The 20,199-nt window shown below is 41.9% G+C and overlaps 1 protein-coding gene across 2 annotated transcripts; it reads right to left on the bottom strand.

Moving 5' to 3' along the window:
• Positions 1–2,348: 2,348 nt before the first annotated feature.
• LOC121571351 (protein NDNF-like) lies at positions 2,349–20,199 on the bottom strand. 2 transcript variants are annotated; one of them, XM_041882764.1, is made up of 4 exons: positions 19,938–20,199; positions 13,026–13,242; positions 11,629–11,753; positions 2,349–4,508 (listed from the first exon to the last, which is right to left on the bottom strand). In XM_041882764.1, exons 2-4 carry the CDS (start codon positions 13,205–13,207, stop codon positions 3,085–3,087), a joined length of 1,731 nt encoding a protein of 576 aa, XP_041738698.1. In that variant the 5' UTR covers positions 13,208–13,242; positions 19,938–20,199; the 3' UTR covers positions 2,349–3,084. The 2 variants fall into 2 exon arrangements, with proteins under 2 accessions (XP_041738698.1, XP_041738705.1); XM_041882771.1 differs by lacking the exon at positions 19,938–20,199 and adding an exon at positions 19,515–19,581.

Raw genomic sequence — 20,199 nt, 5'->3', positions numbered from 1 at the left:
AGACCAAAAAGCTCTATTTTTGTCTCATCAGACCACATGACCTTCTCCCATTCGTCCTCTGGATCATCCAGATGGTCATTGGCAAACTTCAGACGGGCCTGGACATGCACTGGCTTGAGCAGGGGGACCTTGCGTGCACTGCAGGATTTTAATCCATGACGGCGTAGTGTGTTACTAATGGTTTTCTTTGAGACTGTGGTCCCAGCTCTCTTCAGGTCATTGACCAGGTCCTGCCGTGTAGTTCTGGGCTGAAATCTCACCTTCCTCATGATCATTGATGCCCCACGAGGTGAGATCTTGCATGGAGCCCCAGACCGAGGGTGATTGACCGTCATCTTGAACTTCTTCCATTTTCTAATAATTGCGCCAACAGTTGTTGCCTTCTCACCAAGCTGCTTGCCTATTGTCCTGTGGCCCATCCCAGCCTTGTGCAGGTCTACAATTCTATCCCTGATGTCCTTACACAGCTCTCTGGTCTTGGCCATTGTGGAGAGGTTGGAGTCTGTTTGATTGAATGTGTGGACAGGTGTATTTTATACAGGTAACGAGTTCAAACAGGTGCAGTTAATACAGGTAATGAGTGGAGAACAGGAGGGCTTCTTAAAGAAAAACGAACAGGTCTGTGAGAGCCGGAATTCTTACTGGTTGGTAGGTGATCAAATACTTATGTCATGCAATAAAATGCAAATTAATTACTTAAAAATCATACAATGTGATTTTCTGGATTTTGGTTTTAGATTCCGTCTCTCACAGTTGAAGTGTACCTATGATAAAAATTACAGACCACATGCTTTGTAAGTAGGAAAACCTGCAAAATTGGCAGTGTATCAAATACTTGTTCTCCCCACTGTATCACACAATAATTCCTTGGATCGAGGGCCTTGTTGCTTTTACAAAATGATTGCCAACATTTTTATACAAATATGAATGAAAAGTTTTCATAAAAACATTATTTTAATGAGTAAATTAGTTTTTGCATTCTGAAGATGCTACCTTAGTGGCTGGTTGTTAGTTATTTCTCATATTTTCACCCAGTCATTAATTCTAATCATTCTATTTATTCAACGTGGAGAATAGGACGTCCCACTCACATCGTTGCCAGCTAAAATGGCACTCCAGCGCTTTCTGTTCTCCATGTTAGGGGCTACCAATAAATCTAACAGCCATTATGTCCCTTGCCTACTGGCCCGTATCGGATAACTTTTGCATTCTGAAGTTGCTTCCCAAGCGGAATGGTCTTTAGTTCTTCTCTCATGTTTTGACCCAGTCGTTAATGATAATTATTCTATTCATTCAATGTTGCTAAACTAAACATATCCAAAGAAAAATATCCAATAGGCCTACATAGGCCGCCCTGCGCTGGGTAATGAATTAATGGAATTCTGAGTATTTACGGTTTCCATGGTGAATTATTAGTTTCATGTTTATTCTTGGGCTAGCTAGCCTACTTGCATGGGAGAGATTGCGTTTGTAAAATGATACATTGTTGCACAGGTCGTAGAGGCAGACAGGTAGGTTTATACAACCCCCAACTGTTGCAAACCAAATAGTAGCATGGAAAAATAATAATGTGCTTTTTTCCCGAGGGAGATGAAGTTAATGAATTTCCTCCCTGGGCTGCGGGACAGTGGAATTATGAGATTAACATGTCATGGTGTCCCACAACTCCTGCATATCAACCAATCAGCATCCAGGATCCAAACAACCCGTTTTATATTCAGAATTTAACTAAGATAAATCAAGAAATCTGTCATTCATTTTAACATTTTTGTTGAGGAGGTCTAAGTCACACAATCTGACATCTAGCTAAGATGTTTGGTGCAGTACTTCTCAAGTAAAATTGCATGAAAACTAGTTGCTGGTGCGCTCTCTCGTTGAATGACAGCAAACACATTATTGGAAAATACTGTCCATAGTTCCCACCCCTACTGTTGACCAATCACTGATGAAGGGGCTTAGACTTCGGCTGCCGAACTTCGACTTGCCTCAAGATTTAGAAAAAAATATGTTGTGTGTGTGAACAGACGAAAAAGAACCTGTTGAACACAAAACGAACAAAAACATCACAAAATGTAATTTAGGCATAATATAGGCTGGGAAGCATGCGACAGGCTTAACGAAAACATGGTTACGTCAATGCAAAAACGCACTCCTATTGGTTACTTTTTTAGCATGTTAAAGTGTTTTGTGGAATCAGGACTTTTTGATATCACAGGCTGATGACCACCCATTCTGTCTGTTGAAGTAGGTACAGCAGCTAGGTCATCATGATCTTTAGTCTTTCTCTTTAGTTTTGTAGTAATCATCCAAGTAGAGATAAATAAATGCAAGTGTTAACATTAGGGTCACATTGATTTCTCAATTTAATTGTTTTCTCAACTAACTGTCAGTAAAGATTCAACCAAAAGATGATATTGTATTACATGTTGATACCGAGATACAGATACTAATGTGTTTATTGGTGCATTTGTAGCATAGCACAATTAAAATACATCAAAGACAATGAAGCTAGTCGCTAACTCATTTTATCTGCTTCATGCGAAAGCAGAACACAAGATAGCCTACACACTGACTTTGCGCTAAGCGTCAATAGATTACCCCATCTGTGTTTTAAGCCTGTAGAATATAGAACAAAACAATGCAGCACTAAATATATACTGTAGGTTCTTGCCATAAGTTCTCTCTCCCCATTGTAAAGTACGATCAAAGCTCCATCTGTTTCTGTTGCATATTTTTGGGCACAGTCTTTGCTGACATTTTTTGTCATCAAAACCCTCTATCCTCCTTTGTACTCAGACTCAGAATAAGTACTTGGACAACTGGCACAACTATAAACAAAAAGACAAAAAGCACAGCAGGTTACTGTAATGGAAGGAATTTTGCTGGTGTGCGGTCCCCCTTCTGCTTCTTCTACCCAATCCATGGGTACCAGTGTTCAAATGTGACCACTCTTCGGAGGGTGTACCACATTTCTTAACAGTCTCCCTCATAGTAGAATGGCTTTGTCATGGTAAGTCTTTGTAAATCACCTCTTCGTTGAGTCCAATGCTGCTGCAGACTATGAGACTAGGAGCGGGCAGCAGCTCAGCACTCCTTCCTGGTTCTCACTGTCTTGCTGCTGTACTTTATGGGGATCCCCCAGCGTCTCATTAGATAGACATCAAACATGTAGGCCACCCCAGGCTCCAGGCCCCCAATCACGGCTGTCGTGACAGCCCGCCGAGGGTTGAGCTCCTGGAAGTATTTACACAGGACCCTCTCAGTGTCCGACCGTGACTCAGGCCCCAGGCAGGGTGCCGTACCTCCCTTCTCCCCCTTGCCCTTACCCAGCCTCCGGCGGTACACGCAGTATAGGCTCCTCTCCTCTGTTCCCATCCAGGCCAGGGTGACGGATTCACAGCTCCTCAGCCTGTTGAAAGACTTAATCTGCAGGCTGGAGGGGAGCGAAGGTACCCCTTGACGATGGTAAGCAGAGGATGCCTGCATCTTAACAGAGGCTTTCAGTGCCCCTGGAGAAGCTTGTCTGGGGGGCGCAGTTCCCTCTCTCTCCAGGTGGATGAGGTAGGAGGGGCTGCCCTGGAGCCAGATCTGAGCCAGGTCTTCTCCCACAGCCTGGGAGCTCAGCTCTTGGCCCTTACTGGAGACTGTTACCTTGATCTTCTCACTGCTTCCGCAGCTCTGGAAAGTGAGCAGGCCACTCTGCTGCCAACCCCGGGGATGGAAGCTAAAGAACTCCACAGAGGTTGAGCCTCCATCCCGGAAGGTCACCCACCGGAGCTCTCCTTCCCTGAGTGGTGTGATAGCTGGTCGGGCCTCCTCATGTGTTTGAGCGAACGTTCCAGTGTATGCTGCACTGGTTCCATTTAGCCTGTCAATCAAAAAGACGTCAAAGTAGTACTGCGTGTCAGGGACAAGCTCTGAAACAGTGCACACGCTCTCTGTTCCCTTACAAACACATTGGAGATCATCATGCTCATCACGGACCGCAGCAGGTGACCGGAGCTCAGTGTCAGAATCCCACTGCTGCCACCACCAGTCTTTGAGAATCGGCCACACAGTTACTTTCCTCTGTTTGTTCTTCTTCTCCCTTTTCTTGTCTTTCTCCCGCTCTTTCCTGATGCCCTCCCGGGCGGCACAGAGGTTGCGGTAGTTGTGTTTGCGGTTGACAAGGACACAGTAGTCATAGCTGCGTTGGGTGTGCGGCAGCCTTGTGAGGGAGGCACTGGGGCCCCAGCTGAGGGTGACACTGGTCATTCCTACACCCAGGGTGTGGACACGGGGGTCAGAGGGAAGCTCTGGGAAGGCCCCTGAGGGCCCAGAGCCCTGATGGAGGTACACGGTAGCCCTGGTGTCCTGGTCCTTGGGGCGCAGCCTGAGGATATAGATAGATGCTGGGGCGTAGGAAGGACCTGTGTAGGTGTCCATGGTGTTGCCAGTGTTGGTGTGTATCTTGGCCTCAGTCCCAGGCCCTCTCCACCACACCTCTGGCATACTCTTCTTGGTACTCCCTGTGCAGAAAACACTGTTAAGCCACAGGTCATTAATATTCTGCCTCATACATGCACACACATACTTACACTCACTAGACATAACATACATTCACACTCATTGAAGAGACAGTCTTACTGTTCAAAACATATCTTGATAACTTTTAATGAATACAGTAGTCAACTATAATCAATGAAGTGCAAAGAAGATTTTCCCTTATTCATATAAACCCCTTTTCACCATCATCCTTTATCATTTCTCCTTACTTTGGGAAATAAAAGGAGTCCAAATGTTACACAATTAAAGTGAATCATTTAGGCAGACGTTGGGGAACCTAGGGTTCACACTGAATGATTTATGTGTCACAGTATAACTTCATAAAGCTGTTCGTTTGTCCATCTAGAATACCCACTGATTTTAACTAAGCAGGCTGGTGAGGACCATGGAGGATGTTGCATGACATCATTGCTAGCCTAAATAGGCTACTTTTGTGTTTAATTGATGGTAACTGACCTTTTTGTGCGCAACGAGAGATTTTTTAATATTTTTTTTATTTAATGTAGTTATGTAGCTGTCTATTTTGTCCCTCAAGTTTTATTTCTGCAACTCTTGGAGAGGTTTCCACCAGATTTGCTCTATTTTGGGTTTTACTTAGCCCATAGAAGCGCAAATAAAAACTATTGGGCATGAATATGAGACATTTAGGTAAAGGTCAGAATTAAGCTGAATTTCAGTTTATACTGTATAGGCTAGTACTTGCATGCCATTCTGTACAAATCTATCTATATATCTATTTTAAAAAGTAATTTTAAAAAGCAGAACCCTCTGTACAGTGGGGAGAACAAGTATTTGATACACTGCCGATTTTTCAGGTTTTCCTACTTACAAAGCATGTAGAGGTCTGTAATTTTTATCATAGGTACACTTCAACTGTGAGAGACGTGTAGTGTCTGAAGGTCTATTGATTTTGCTGACATTTGCAAATGGTGTAATAGATTAACTTTACTCTGCTTTGCTGAAGCATTTGGAAAAGCATTGCTACATAGGCTTCTTGGAATAGAGGACATTTGGAGATATGTGAAAGCCGGGGATTGGTCTGTCAAAAACCACCCATCTTATGTTACATAGGATAAATACCATGTTTTGAACAAAGGACGGAGAGAAACAACATATTAACAGATTGGGCCGTTGTTCTCCAGATATCTGCAGATGTCTGTAAATTGATACTGTGATCTTTGATACAATAAACCTTTATAATCAAAGTACAGTGTAAGCGGACTTCTTATCATCACAGCATAATTAGCAACATCTTTCGAGACACCACAAAATGGCGACGAGGAACCTTTGGGACGTATTACGTCTTTTCTCAGCATTCCATTCATGGGCTGCGAGGTGACTCCCGCTCAAGATGCCGGCAGATAAGGTGAGTTTCTCACAGTTTTGGGCGCTGGTCAGTTTGTGTGCTTGTGTCTGTATGTGCATTGAGGAGATGTACCGTCAAAGTACTTGTGTGTGCGCTTTGCTGTTATTTGCTGTGGGATGAGAGTCCGTTCTAAATTTCTAAATTTGTTTGCGTTGGGAACAACGCAAACAGGGGGGAATGTCTATAGGAATTATTAACACTGGGCACACGGGTATTTGGCTTGAATAAAATTAAAAGGAGTACAGTGCAACCTGGGGACAAGGTGTTCGTGAAGGTATTTAGAAGGAAGTGGTATAACGCACGTCGTGAAGGACCATTTGAAGTTGTTCGTAGTACTGGAACAGCTGTCCAGGTTAAAGGGTCTCCGACGTGGTATCATTTGTCACATTGTGTTAAAGCGCCTGGAGAAGTGGTGCCACGCACAGAGAGACAGGATGTTGAAGGCTCAAGAGAGCAGGATGAAGATAGGGAAGAACAGGCGGAAGGAGAGATGCATGACAATATCCAGAGTCAAAACCCAGAAGGAGAGATTGTCCATGTTGTGGACAACGTTGATGATAATGTGTACACTTCTGATGATGCCAGAGATGACTCTGCAATGGATGGAAAGGAAAGGAGATTTGGGGACATTGATTTTCAATACGTCCCAGAAACAACAGGGAATATTTCAGTGGAATGTGAAACCGCGGAGATCACCAAGGGCAACTCTGTTACAGGAGAAGCTGGTGATTCGGTTAGACAAAGTAGGCCTAGACCAGTTAGGAGAAAAGTCAGACTAAAATGTTATGAAAACTAGGGTTGAAGTAACTCTAGGAAATGTTCAATATCTGATTGTGTGATAATTTTTCAGGTCTTTACATATTATTGTGATATTTAGTATTTTCTTATGAATCAAAGGGGGAAATGGGATGTGATTCATTTTATATATAATTTGATATATCATTTTTAGTTGATATTGATGTTTTAATTTGAATGTGTTGTTTTGCAAAAGATACTGCTTGGTCTTTTCTTTTCTTCCAGAAGCATATGGGGGAATGTGTAGAGGGGATTCAAATACTCAAACATGGACAATATGAATGGACTGGAGGAAGTGGAACAAGGAAGGTGTGGAAATGTTCAGATTCCATCATCGACGTTTCATTGGAAGTCAACACTACTGAGGAGATGAAGTGTAGTGGACTACATTCCAGTGTCTACAATGATATATAGACATATTTGCATGTGTAATACATAATTTGTGTCATATTCTTTCTGTATTATTTTTGAAGAATGATGTTTTCTGTTGTTGGGTACATGTGGGGACCTCAGATGTTTTTGTTTATTTCGTTGAAGCTTAGGGATATTGGATCTAGGCAGGGATAGAGAGAATCCACAGGAGGGTCCGATGGGTCGACCAGCCTGAATGTGGACATTTTTGATTGTATTTTGTTTGCTGAGGTTTTCATGTGTATTCAATTGCATCATAGCTTAAAATGCATTGATAAAGATTTATGAATTGATCTGGAGTACTTAGGTGGTCGCCTTGTGCAGAGGGGCCGTGAGAGAATTTTCCTGTCTTGATTGATTGATGGATATTTGGAATGAAAGCTGCCAGACAGGTTTTTCGCTCTTACACTCCATAACAATTTATTTACACCCCATACAAAAATGTGTCTATATAAACATGTGTTTACTCTCCAAAAATTATGGTTTATTGCTGAAGTTACTCAAGAATAAAAATTGTTATTTGTCATAATCCTATTATTTTTGTTTTCGAGACTTAATTAGTCTCGAAGGGGGGAAATATGTAGTGTCTGAAGGTCTATTGATTTTCCTGACATTTGCAAATGGTGTAATAGATGATCTTTACTCTGCTTTGCTGAAGCATTTGGAAAAGCATTGCTACATAGGCTTCTTGGAATAGAGGACATTTGGAGATATGTGAAAACTGTCAAAAACCACCCATCTTATGTTACATAGGATAAATACCATGTTTTGAACAAAGGACGGAAAGAAACAACATATTAACAGATTGGGCCGTTGTTCTCCAGATATCTGCAGATGTCTGTAAATTGATACTGTGATCTTTGATACAATAAACCTTTATAATCAAAGTACAGTGTAAGCGGACTTCTTATCATCACAGCATAATTAGCAACATATTTCGAGACACCACAGACGGAATCTAAAATAAAAATCCAGAAAATCACATTGTATTTTTAAGTAATTAATTTGCATTTTATTGCATGACATACAGTGGGGAAAAAAGTATTTAGTCAGCCACCAATTGTGCAAGTTCTCCCACTTAAAAAGATGAGAGAGGCCTGTAATTTTCATCATAGGTACACGTCAACTATGACAGACAAAATGAGAAAAAGAAATCCAGAAAATCACATTGTAGGATTTTTTATGAATTTATTTGCAAATTATGGTGGAAAATAAGTATTTGGTCAATAACAAAAGTTTCTCAATAATTTGTTATATACCCTTTGTTGGCAATGACACAGGTCAAACGTTTTCTGTAAGTCTTCACAAGGTTTTCACACACTGTTGCTGGTATTTTGACCAATTCCTCCATGCAGATCTACTCTAGAGCAGTGATGTTTTGGGGCTGTCGCTGGGCAACACGGACTTTCAACTCCCTCCAAAGTTTTTCTATGGGGTTGAGATCTGGAGACTGGCTAGGCCACTCCAGGACCTTGAAATGCTTCTTACGAAGCCACTCCTTCGTTGCCCGGGCGGTTTGTTTGGGATCATTGTCATGCTGAAAGACCCAGCCACGTTTCATCTTCAATGCCCTTGCTGATGGAAGGAGGTTTTCACTCAAAATCTCACGATACATGGCCCCATTCATTCTTTCCTTTACACGGATCAGTCGTCCTGGTCCCTTTGCAGAAAAACAGCCCCAAAGCATGATGTTTCCACCCCCATGCTTCACAGTAGGTATGGTGTTCTTTGGATGCAACTCAGCATTCTTTGTCCTCCAAACACGACGAGTTGAGTTTTTACCAAAAAGTTCTATTTTGGTTTCATCTGACCATATGACATTCTCCCAATCCTCTTCTGGATCATCCAAATGCACTCTAGCAAACTTCAGACGGGCCTGGACATGTACTGGCTTAAGCAGGGGGACACGTCTGGCACTGCAGGATTTGAGTCCCTGGCGGCGTAGTGTGTTACTGATGGTAGGCTTTGTTACTTTGGTCCCAGCTCTCTGCAGGTCATTCACTAGGTCCCCCCCGTGTGGTTCTGGGATTTTTGCTCACCGTTCTTGTGATCATTTTGACCCCACGGGGTGAGATCTTGCGTGGAGCCCCAGATCGAGGGAGATTATCAGTGGTCTTGTATGTCTTCCATTTCCTAATAATTGCTCCCACAGTTGATGTCTTCAAACCAAGCTGCTTACCTATTGCAGATTCAGTCTTCCCAGCCTGGTGCAGGTCTACAATTTTGTTTCTGGTGTCCTTTGACAGCTCTTTGGTCTTGGCCATAGTGGAGTTTGGAGTGTGACTGTTTGAGGTTGTGGACAGGTGTCTTTTATACTGATAACAAGTTCAAACAGGTGCCATTAATACAGGTAACGAGTGGAGGACAGAGGAGCCTCTTAAAGAAGAAGTTACAGGTCTGTGAGAGCCAGAAATCTTGCTTGTTTGTAGGTGACCAAATACTTATTTTCCACCATAATTTGCAAATAAATTCATTAAAAATCCTACAATGTGATTTTCTGGAAAAAAAATTCTCAATTTGTCTGTCATAGTTGACGTGTACCTATGATGAAAATTACAGGCCTCTCTCATCTTTTTAAGTGGGAGAACTTGCACAATTGGTGGCTGACTAAATACTTTTTTTCCCCACTGTAAGTATTTGATACATCAGAAAAGCAGAACTTAATATTTGGTACAGAAACCTTTGTTTGCAATTACAGAGATCATACGTTTCATGTAGGTCTTGACCAGGTTTGCACACACTGCAGCAGGGATTTTGGCCCATTCCTCCATACAGACCTTCTTCAGATCTTTCAGGTTTCGGGGCTGTCGCTGGGCAATACGGACTTTCAGCTCCCTCCAAAGATTTTCTATTGGGTTCAGGTCTGGAGACTGGCTAGGCCACTCCAGGACCTTGAGATGCTTCTTACGGAGCCACTCCTTAGTTGCCCTGGCTGTGTGTTTCGGGTCGTTGTCATGCTGGAAGACCCAGCCACGACCCATCTTCAATGCTCTTACTGAGGGAAGGAGGTTGTTGGCCAAGATCTCGCGATACATGGCCCCATCCATCCTCCCCTCAATACGATGCAGTCGTCCTGTCCCCTTTGCAGAAAAGCATCCCCAAATAATGTTTCCACCTCCATGCTTCACGGTTGGGATGGTTTTTTGGGGTTGTACTCATCCTTCTTATTCCTCCAACACGGTGAGTGGAGTTTAGACCAAAAAGCTCAATTTTTGTCTCATCAGACCACATGACCTTCTCCCATTCCTCCTCTGGATCATCCAGATGGTCATTGGCAAACTTCAGACGGGCCTGGACATGCGCTGGCTTGAGCAGGGGGACCTTGCGTGCGCTGCAGGATTTTAATCCATGACGGCGTAGTGTGTTACTAATGATTTTCTTTGAGACTGTGGTCCCAGCTGTCTTCAGGTCATTGACCAGGTCCTGCCGTGTAGTTCTGGGCTGATCCCTCACCTTCCTCATGATCATTGATGCCCCACGAGGTGAGATCTTGCATGGAGCCCCAGACCGAGGGTGATTAACCGTCATCTTGAACTTCATCCATTTTCTAATAATTGTGCCAACAGTTGTTGCCCTCTCACCAAGCTGCTTGCCTGTTGTCCTGTAGCCCATCCCAGCCTTGTGCAGGTCTACAATTTTATCCCTGATGTCCTTACACAGCTCTCTGGTCTTGGCCATTGTGGAGAGGTTGGAGTCTGTTTGATTGAGTGTGTGGACAGGTGTCTTTTATACAGGTAACGAGTTCAAACAGGTGCAGTTAATACAGGTAATGAGTGGAGAACAGGAGGGCTTCTTAAAGAAAAACGAACAGGTCTGTGAGAGCCGGAATTCTCACTGCAAATGACTTACTTAAAAATCATACAATGTGATTTTCTGGATTTTGGTTTTATATTCCGTCTCTCACAGTTGAAGTGTACCTATGATAAAAATTACAGACCTCTACATGCTTTGTAAGTAGGAAATCCTGCAAAATCGGCAGTGTATCAAATACTTGTTCTCCCCACTGTATATGTTATTTTAAATGGAAAATTTAAAAACTCTTATCCTCAAGTATTGGCAATACTGTATGTGAGCCAGATATAATCATACTTTAATACAAATGTCAGTCTAATCTCTCTTACATTCAGGAAAAAAGTGTGACATTTAGATATATTACTGTCTTTCTTGCTTTGAAGGTAAAATGGTTGGACAGATTGTCCAGTGATATACTAGACCTGTTTTATTCAGTATCCTGGGCTCAGTGCTGTGTGTGTGAGTAAGAGAGAGGGAGAGAGGAAAAGAGAGAGAGAGGTGGAAAGAGAGAGCAAGACCAATGGACTGATTAAGTCTCTCCTATCTTGTAGACATTTATGACCAGGGTTAGTCTTTTAATGGACACTATGTCAAAAATAAATTGCTCCAATGTGAATTGAATTGTGGTGTAATGAATCTGAATTGATATGAATAGGAATTGCATGTGATAGGGTGTTGTGTGTAGTTGCTTTTATTGTCTATCAGTGTTTCCCACTCACAGTGTAGACTCTTAGGTGGTTTGTCCTTCAGGGTTCGGGCTGCGAGGGTCCATTCGATGGGGAGGTCACAGGGACTGACGGTCACAGACATCATCACAACCTTCTTCTTCAGTGTGAAGTACAGTCTGCACGAAGATAGGTACCACACGAAAAAGGGATTGTCTATGAATTTCTAATGTATTTTTCTTCCCCCTTACAAATGTAATAACATAACTAAGAAAAGTACTGTAAAATCAAACTGTAGCCGTCAAAGCATTCCAAGCGTTTTTAGAAAATGTCTACTCCTTTGTTTCTCCCAGACACTGATAAGCTCGTAAAGCAAACAAGGAGAGGTCAACTAACGATCTGTGATAAGCTTCCATCGACCTGCGCTGTACAGATGGATATCTCTTTGCTATAACCGTCTAAAATCGTGCTTAGCATAAAGACAGCAATGTTGCTTTGGAATGTTGGGCAATTATAGGACCAGGAAACATTTGTCATTGGATTGCTACATTAGATATCCCTCCTCACTGTGTGGGATGACAATCCACAGAACTGCAGACTATGGACACACAATGTTAGACTATACATGTGGCAAGCCAACACCACATTTCTGTGCTTAGACATTCTGGTCTCCTTCTACAAGCTTATTGTTCATCTCCTTCACAATATAATTAGATTTAAACTCACCAATTAACCATGACATCATTATCAATCACCGACTGACTCTGACATCATTATTTGATCATCTTTGTACTTTCACCAACATAACTCATCAAGGTGAGACATTCAATATTGAGATGCAATTGACCTCTATGTTGTCATAGGCTCCTGAATATTTACTCTGCCCGTTGAAAAGTATTATCATTCTTTTACATGTATTTTCTGGATCAACTGCTGATATGCTGCTGTTTCTCAACAGCTGTGCCGTGCTAACATTGTCAAGGGCAATACATAGTTTAACTGATTGATTAATTACAATCATAATTAGCGGATGTTTTTCTCAGTTAAAAAACAATCTGTTTCGTAATGCACGACTGCATCGATGGACAGATGGGCAGCTCACAGTGATGCCCATATTCCAATTTACAGCTCCCAGTGTTAGAGCTCTACCACTGACATGATCAGCAGAGCCAAAGCCAAGTGGGCTGCTCTTCCTCTTCCTGCCCATGGGGCCTTTCCAACAACCAAAGAAATGGCTATTAAGATTAAGGCTATCATTGTTTTTGCTCAAACCCATGAAGAATTACACAGGAAATTACCATTTAGGGAGCTTGTATTACATAGCCTACTGTAGTGACAGCATTTTAAACAGGGGCCTCTCTTAAGTATTTCAATCTTTGTCCAGGACACGGAACATAAACATTTAGTGTGCAATACTATCCACCTCCCCTGATGTGGTCTCTATACTCTACCTCCGGGTGCGTCCTTTGGGCAGATGTATGGAGGTGACCTTTCCATCAGGCAGCCAGGCGGTGGGGCGGAGTGACACCTCGTTCTCAGGGGCCAGAGCTGAGTGTCCTTGGGGCCAGGGGGAGCCACAGAGGAGAGCCACGGCCAGGCAGAGATACCAGGACAGGGCCAATGCTGCCATCATTCACACTCAGTCACCACTCTGCCGTCACCCAGGGACTGAAAGAGCAGGGGAAAGGTCAAAAGCATCCATCAGTTCCATCACATACATTTCTGCTCCTACTGTACATGAAGTACTAAAGAGGTCTAGCAGCAGATGATTCATTGATATGAGGAAACATTTCTGCTATTCACACAGAATTATTCATGCAGGAAAGCAAATTGCCACGCTATATCACTGGGATCTGTATAGCGCAGCTTGACACTTGGTGAAAAATCACTCATCGTACAACTTTCAAAGCGTGAAGTGGGTTGCAAATATCACTCAGAAGTGGATTCATTTGAATATATATCTCTATTCATAGTATGCCGGTACAAATGGGTTTGTTCTCTAAATAGAGGGTATTTTTTCATGGTTGTTGCAGCCCTTGTTATCGAAAATCCGCCAATTTAGTTTGGAACAACACAAACAACATCTGGAGGTGCTTCAGTATAATCCAATTGGAAGACAGATTCTCTTGACAAAAGCAGACAAAGCCACAAGAACTTTGAAACAGATTGGGCTGTTTTTTCTTTCCTCTTCTCACTGTTGGGATGATTTGTAGATATGATTACAGGTCTTGGCTCTTGTCCCCAGAGAAAAAAATTCATTAATTCAAAGTCACAGTCTTCAAAAAACGTCTGCTTCTCAACGTGTGTTTGTCGACGTCAAGGCTGTGCCCTGCAGATCAGATGAAAATTGTACGTAGGTGCTAGGCAGATGCATCTGAGTCTTGATCAGGCCCTGGGACATCTGAGTTCCAACAACAGCTGCATCATTACAAAGTATGGAGGATCTCATTCTCCCAGTAGTGGAGTGAACAACCCATAAAGCTTTTACAGAGAGGGAGGAAGGGAGAGAGAGAGAGAGAAATAAGAGAGGGAGGAGGGAGTGAGAAAGATTGAAAGAGAGAGAAATGAGAGACAGGGGTAGTGAGGGAGAGTGAGAAAGAGAACATTTTGAGAAATGAGAAGAGGGGGAGGATGTGGTCCAGAGTAATAAATGAGAAATGGAGAGGGAGAGACTGTGAGAGGAAAAGAAGACAAAGTGTGATGGAAGGAGGTACACAAATGGAGATTATTGGTGTTTTCTACAGCTCCGTGTCTAATGGGTTCATAACTGGTGCCACATACTGTACAGTGCATTCGGAAAGTAGTCAGTTTTGGTGCACTCCACCAATCAGGCCTTTATGGTAGAGTGGCCAAACGGAAGCCACTCCTAAGGTAAAAGGCACATGAAAGCCCGCTTGGAGTTTGCAAAAAGGCTCCTAAAGGACTCTCAGACTATGAGAAACAAGATTCTCTGGTCTAATGAAACCAAGATTTAACCTTTTGGCCTGAATCCCAAGCGTCACGTCTGGAAGAAACCAGGCACCGCTCATCACCTGGCAAATACCATCCCTACGGGGAAGCATGGTGGTGGCAGCATCATGCTGTGGGGATGTTTTTCAGCGGCAGGGACTGGGAGAGTAGTCATGCTCCAAAGAAAGATGAACGGAGCAAAGTACAGAGAGATCCTTGATGAAAACCTGCTCCAGAGTGCTCAGGACCTCAGGCTGGAGTGAAGGTTCACCTTCCAACAGGACAACGACCCTAAGCACACAGCCAAGACAACGCTGGAGTGGCTTCGGGACAAGTCCCTGTATGTCCTTGAGTGGCCCAGCCAGAGCCCGGACTTGAACCTGATCGAACATCTCTGGAGACACCTGAAAATAGCTATGCAGCGACGCTCCCCATTCAACCTGACAGAGCTTGAGAAGATCTGCAGAGAAGAATGGGAGAAACTCCCCAAATACAGGTGTGCCAAGCTTGTAGCGTCATTCCCAAGAAGACTCGAGGCTGTAATCACTGCCAAAGGTGCTTCATCAAAGTACTTAGTAAAGGGTCTGAATACTTGTAAATGTAATATTTCAGTTTTCTATTTTTAATAAATTAGCAAAAATGTCTAAACATCTGTTTTTGCCTTTGTCAAAATAACACTTTAATAAATTTTAGAATAGGGCTGTAACGTAATAAAATGTGGGAAAAGTAAAGGGGTCTGAATACTTTCCGAACGCACTGCATGCTGTGTACTTCTAGGCCCATATTTATATTTAAAAGACTTAGAGCTGATCTAGGATCAGCATATCAAGCGCTCAATCATTTTTTTTGCATTTCTGACTGGATTTATTAATCTGGATGAAATAAAGACAACCTCTCTTTTAGTAGATTATATCTAAACCCTAATTTCACTTGGTTACAGAAAAATGGTTATAGAATATGTGGGATTGAAGATGCAATCTCCAGAACTGCAGCCAGATAATTAACACTCTTTGCCACCAGGGGATAGCTTTGGCCTATTTTTATTTATTTTAATATGGTCATTTCTGAGTTATTAAAATGTTCCCATCCTCTTCAAATGCTGTGTACGTGTAGGACTGTCATTTATGAATGTATTCTTTCATCATATGTGTTGAAAGTATTATGAATAATAATTGAGTATTATGAAATGTGATTTTAGTTGGAAAGAGCTTCCTTTATATAACTTGTATTATTGTGTATTCATATGCTTCTTAAATACAGACTCAGAACCATCAAACTAAATACCTTCTTTTTTTTTTTTTTACCTTTTCTCAATTTCAAAATCACATTTCATTAGACTTGCAACATACAGTACCAGTCAAAAGTTTGGACACACCTACTCATTCAAGGGTTTTTCTTTATTTTTACTATTTTCTACATTGTAGAATAATAGTGAAGATATCAAAACTATGAAATAACACATATGGAATCATGTAGTAACCAAAAAAGTGTTAAGCAAATCAAAATATATTTTATATTTGAGATTCTTCAAATAGCCACCCGTTGCCTTGATGACAGTTTTGCACACTCTTGGCATTCTCTCAACCAGCTTCACCTGGAATGCTTTTCCAACAGTCTTGAAGGAGTTCCCACATATGCTGAGCACTTGTTGGCTGCTTTCCTTCGCTCTGTGGTCCGACTCATCCCAAACCATCTCAATTGGGTTGAGGTCGGGGGATTGTGGAGGCCAGGTCATCTGATGCAGCACTCTCACAAAGACACGGCGGTTGGAACCAAAAATCTCAAAATGGGACTCCAGACCAAAGCACACATTTCTACCAGTCTAATGTCCATTGCTCGTGTTTCTTGGCCCAAGCAAGTCTCTTCTTCTTATTGGTGTCCTTTAGTAGTGGTTTCTTTGCAGCAATTCAACCATGAAGGCCTGATTCACACAGTCCTCTCTGAAAAGTTGATGTTGAGATGTGTCTGTGACTTGATCTCTGTGAAGCATTTATTTGGGCTGCAATTTCTGAGGCTGGTAACTCTAATTAACTTATCCTCTGCAGCAGAGGTAACTCTGCGTCTTCCATTCCTGTGGCGGTCCTCATGAGAGACAGTTTCATCATAGTTCTTGATGGTTATTGCGACTGCACTTGAAGAAACTTTCAAAGTTCTTGACATTTTCCGTATTGACTGACCTTCATGTCTTAAAGTAATGATGGACTGTCATTTCTCTTTGCTTATTTGAGCTGTGCTTGCCATAATATGGACTTGGTCTTTTACCAAATAGGTCTATCTTCTTTATACCCCCCCCCCTACCTTGTCACAACACAACTGATTTGCTCAAACGCATTAAGAAGGATAGAAATTCCACAAATTAACTTTTAAGAAGGCACACCTGTTAATTGAAATTCATTCCAGGTGACTGACTACCTCGTGGAGCTGGTTGAGAGAATACCAAGAGCGTGCAAAGCTGTCATCAAGGCAAAGGGTGGCTATTTGAAGAATCTCAAATATAAAATATATATTGATTTGTTTAACACTTTTTTGGTTACTACATGATTCCATCTTTGTTATTTCATAGTTTTTATGTCTTCACTATTATTCTACAATTTAAAAAATAGTAAAAATAAATAAAAACCCTTGAATGAGTAGGTGTGTAATTCCAAACTTTTGACTGTTAGTGTATGTGATGAAGAAAGAAATGATAATATACAGTGTTAAATTACACAGAATATGAGGATGGGAACATTTTAATAATTGTTCTGTGTTGTATCCTGATTGACCATGTTTGACTGGGAAAAAAACAAAAGGCCACAGCTATCCACTGGTGGTGCAGACGGTTAGTTATCTGCCTAGTGGAACCAAAGAATGTAGGTTCAAAGCCTGCATGTGCAGATTGTCAACATGTGATGTGTAAAAAATATGTTTGTGTAATGAAATGTCCTATGAATGAAATAATGTGCACATTGTCAACATATTAAGTGTAGAAAATATGGGTGTCTTTGTATAATTCAATGTTGTTCAAATGTCCTGTGAATTAAATGTAAATGTCATGTTTCTCTGTCACCTACAGTACAGTATGCAAATTCCATTATATCTGGAGAGAAACACAATGGGGATGTATTCCAATCTGCTTATGCTTTAAAGAGCTACACAAACTGAAAAATAACATTTTCTAAATGTTCTTGAAATGTTCTGAGGACCTCAAAGAAAAGCTCAAATGTAAATATCACCTTAAACCTAAAACAATGCTATGAACGTCATGAAAATGGACTTATTTCATTATTACAACATTAAGGGCATGTCCTGTGGAACCTAAATTCAACATTGAATGAATGTCATCACAACTGAGCATATGTTGTGTTTTGGGAACCTATCTCTTGTAATTTTCCCACACTGTTCCCACAACCTAATTAAATGTTCTGGGAACATTTAATGAACTCTGAAAGGCTGTTCTGTCAACATTCTTGCAATATCAAAGGAATGTTTTGTGCACCCTGACACAAACATTACCTGAATGTCAGCACAACTGGACAGTTCTAGTGTTTTGGGAACCTATCTCTTGTCATATTCCCACAATGTTCCCACAACCTAAATAAATGTTTTAGGAACTTTTAAAGAACATCAAAAATGTGTTCTGGGAATGTTCTTGCAACATCAGGCAAATGTTTTTTTCAACCTAATAGAAACATTGTAATAATGAGCACAAATTGACAGTTTATGTGTTTTTGGAACATATCTCTTGTCGTGTCCACACAATGTTCCCATAACCTAATGAAACATTCTGGGAACCTTTAAAAAACAAATAAAATGTGTTCTAGGAACGTTCTTGCAACATCAGGCAAATGTTTTATACAAACATTCTATAATCATCACCATGACTAGACAGTTTTTGTGTTTTGAGAACATTTGCCCAGACCTAATGAATGTTCTGGGAACTTTCACAGAACCAATTTTGGTTTGCTTTGTAATCGGTATAGACACTGTGTCAGATGTCTTCTGTCCTAGACTTAGGGGGTCCGATCTGCCTCCTGTGGGTGGGTTAGAGGGACAGATTAAATGGCAAGGGTAGGTCCCCAAAGGATTTGGTTTATCCTCACCAATATGGGATATGGTTTGGGGGGACATGATATGGCAAGGGGGTGAGAGGGTGCTTCTACCCCAGTGCTAGTGTGTCTGAGTGTGTTAGCCATCTCTCTCTCCCTCATATCCACCACCACCTCTTTCTCACCCTCCCTTTCACTCTCTCTCTCACACTCTCTCTCTCTCTCTCTCGCTCTTTCACTCTCTCTCTCTCTCTCTCTCTCTCTCTCTCTCTCTCTCTCTCTCTCTCTCTCTCTCTCTCTCTCTCTCTCACACGCACACACACACACACACACACACACACACACACACACACACACACACACACACACACACACACACATGCACATTATTGCTGGATTTCTCTGATGTCCTCTTTCATTATGTCCTCTTTCCTTCTGCTATCACTTCCCACTACACAATCACACTTAGCAACTCTTATTGGGAGCTAGAGGAACAGACTTAGATACCGGCTGACAGAGAGACAGAGAAAAAAGGCAGATTGACAGACAGAGAAACAGACAAATGATTGAAAGACAAGCGGTCATAGCGAAACATACAGTGGTTTAGAGGAAAGCTACAGTATGTAAATATATAAAATAATACGCCATTTAGCAGACGCTTTTATCCAAAGCGACTTACAATCATGCGTGCATACATTTTTACGTATGTACAAAACGGTAAATAAAAAACAGACAAAATACATAAAAGCTTCACTATTTGCGTCATCTATTTGTCCCACCGACAACAAACGCAAAATACTCCAAACCCCCACACTGCTTTCTCCAACCTCCTGAGACTGAGAGGAAAAAATGAACTGATCTGATGTAGAAACAAGTTTGAATAACATCCAGACTTGTTTATAGATGTGAACATTTCAAGATGATGCACACACAGGCACTTAACAACAACACGCTTGTCCCTACCTCACAGTGCAGACAGACTCTCCCACTCCAGAGCAGAATATGAGGAATGAGAGGAGAGATGGATGAAGAAAAAAGGCAGGTTGACTGACAGAGAGACAGATAAATGATTGACAGGCAAGCGGTCATAGTGAAACATACTGTGGTTTAGAGGAAAGCTACAGTGTGTAGAAAACGATGTAAATAAAAACCAGAAAAAAAGACATAAAAGCTTCACTATTTGCGTCATCTATTTGTCCCACCGACAACAAACGCAAAGTACTCCAAACCCCCACACAGCTTTCTCCAACCTCCTGAGACTGAGAGAAAAAAATGAACTGCTCTGATGTAGAAACAAGTTTGAATAACATCCAGACTTATTTATCGATGTGAACATTTCAAGATGATGCACACACAGGCACTTGACAACAATATGCTTGTCCTTACCTCACAGTGCAGACAGACTCTCCCACTCCAGAGCAGAATATGAGGGATGAGAGGAGAGATGGATGAAAGTAGGATGAGAGATGGACGGGAGGAGGAGCTCGAGCAAACAACACAGGTTGTTGTTGGATGCCCCTTTCCCTCACTTGGGGCTTGCACTCTGCTTTAATAGGTGTCCGGCTGCCCCAGCACAGCTCCCAGTGTGGTGTCAGGTCCCAAAGCACAGTATTGGGTATCTATAGGTCCCACTCAGTCACACGTGGAA

The sequence above is a fragment of the Coregonus clupeaformis genome, chromosome 1, assembly GCF_020615455.1.
Source record: "Coregonus clupeaformis isolate EN_2021a chromosome 1, ASM2061545v1, whole genome shotgun sequence".
NCBI lineage: Eukaryota > Metazoa > Chordata > Actinopteri > Salmoniformes > Salmonidae > Coregonus > Coregonus clupeaformis.
The sequence above is the reverse complement of the archived record's forward strand: the minus strand, read 5'-3'. Positions and strand labels throughout refer to the sequence as shown.

What these genes read in the sequence shown, in the direction of transcription:
- LOC121571351 (XM_041882764.1), bottom strand. Translation starts at nt 13,207, where the DNA reads ATGATGGCAGCATTGGCCCTGTCCTGGTATCTCTGCCTGGCCGTGGCT. An exon ending in CCCAAAGGACGCACCCGGAG is followed by an intron (nt 11,754 to 13,025) that starts GTAGAGTATAGA and finishes ATCTTCGTGCAG; the next exon opens with ACTGTACTTCACACTGAAGA. An exon ending in ACCACCTAAGAGTCTACACT is followed by an intron (nt 4,509 to 11,628) that starts GTGAGTGGGAAA and finishes TTTTCTGCACAG; the next exon opens with GGAGTACCAAGAAGAGTATG.